We start from the raw sequence: 1,606 nt of genomic DNA, 5'->3' as shown, positions 1-1,606 counted from the left end.
GGGGGAACAACAACAATCAAAATTGGGGTAATTAAGGAAATCAAGGAAACTGGAGTGGCAATTATAATAGTAATTGGGAGGCAATAACAATCAATGGGGTTGGAACAACAATAATCAAGGGAATTGGGGGTCGGGCTTTCAAAGCCCCCAATGTGTCAACAACTGAACAACCCGCCTCCATATCTATCACAAGGTCCTAGTTCTTCCAACAATGAGATGGGATGGATTGAAATCATGTTCGCACAAATGATGAAGAATAATGCCGACTCCGATTCCCAATTAGCCTCCCACAACACTTCTATCCGCAACTTGGAAGTCCAACTTGGCCAAATTTCTCAAGCTTTGAATATTCTCCCTAAGGGGGCACTACCAAGTGATACGGTAGTAAACTCAAAGGGTGGAAACAATACGGGGCATGCTATGGCGGTGACTACGAGAAGTGGGAAAGGTGGAGTTGCTAGTACCTCAAACTAAAGAAATATTTGTGAATGATGATGCGGTGATGCAAGATGATGATGAGCCAAGCAATGAGGTTCAAGTGAATAATGAAGTGAGGATAGACATTGCTGAAAATGTGGAGGAGACACAAGATGATGTGAATCCGTCTAGGAAACATGTGATAGACATACCAGATTCGGTAGTGCCCAAAGCCAAGGCTCCTTTTCCAAGGCCTCTTCCACCATATCCTCAAAGGCTTGCAAAGTAAGACAATGAGAATCAGTTCAAGAAATTCATTGATATGATGAAAAGTTTGTCCATAAATGTGCCATTGGTTGAAGCCTTAGAACAAATGCCGGGATATGCCAAGTTCATGAAGGACTTAGTAACAAAGAAGAGATCAATGGACTGTGAAACAATCAAAATGACACATCAAGTGAGTGCCATGGTGCACTCGATGGCTCCAAAGTTAGAAGACCCTGGTGCCTTTACAATCCCATGAACTATTGGTAGTGTTGATTTCGCCAAAGCTTTGTGTGACTTGGGGGCAAACATTAGCTTAATGCCATATTATGTGTTCAAGACAATAGGGATTGGGAAACCAAGATCCACATCCATGAGGTTGCAAACGGCGGACCGGACAATGAAGAGGCCATTGGGGATAATTGGTGATGTGCTAGTTCAGGTCGACAAGTTCATACTTCCCACAGATTTTGTGATACTTGACTGTGAGGTTCAGTATGAGGTGCCAATCATATTGGGGAGACCTTTCCTAGATACAGGTAAGGCCTTAGTTGATGTGGAAGCAGGGGAGTTCACCTTCCGGTGTGCGATGAAAAAGTTGTGTTCCACATTTACAAGTCAATGAGGCAGCCTAATAGCAATGAAGTGTGTTCGTTTGTGGATTTTGTGACTGAAGTAATTGTTGATGACATAAGTGTTGTAATGAATGTTGAAGACCCATTGGAAGATGTGTTATTGAATCATGATGAGAAGGAGAAGGAGGGCTTGGTAGAATGTGTCAATGCTTTGCAAGGAATGGGTTCATATACATATGAGCCCCAAAAACTTTCCTTGGACCTTGAGAACCGAAAGACTCCACAAACAAAGCCCTCAATCGAGGAGCCTCCTACATTGGAGCTGAAGCCCTTGCCTTCACACCTCAGGT

At 43.3% G+C, this 1,606-nt stretch overlaps 1 protein-coding gene across 1 annotated transcript; it reads left to right on the top strand.

Moving 5' to 3' along the window:
- The first annotated feature begins 502 nt into the window (after positions 1-502).
- On the top strand, positions 503-1,306 carry LOC104213601 (uncharacterized). Its single transcript, XM_070146556.1, has 2 exons — positions 503-702; positions 952-1,306. Exons 1-2 carry the CDS (start codon positions 503-505, stop codon positions 1,304-1,306), a joined length of 555 nt encoding a protein of 184 aa, XP_070002657.1.
- Positions 1,307-1,606: the final 300 nt, after the last annotated feature.

Source organism: Nicotiana sylvestris, chromosome 5 (assembly GCF_000393655.2).
Source record: "Nicotiana sylvestris chromosome 5, ASM39365v2, whole genome shotgun sequence".
Taxonomy (NCBI): domain Eukaryota; kingdom Viridiplantae; phylum Streptophyta; class Magnoliopsida; order Solanales; family Solanaceae; genus Nicotiana; species Nicotiana sylvestris.
This window is presented reverse-complemented; position numbering and strand designations above follow the sequence as displayed.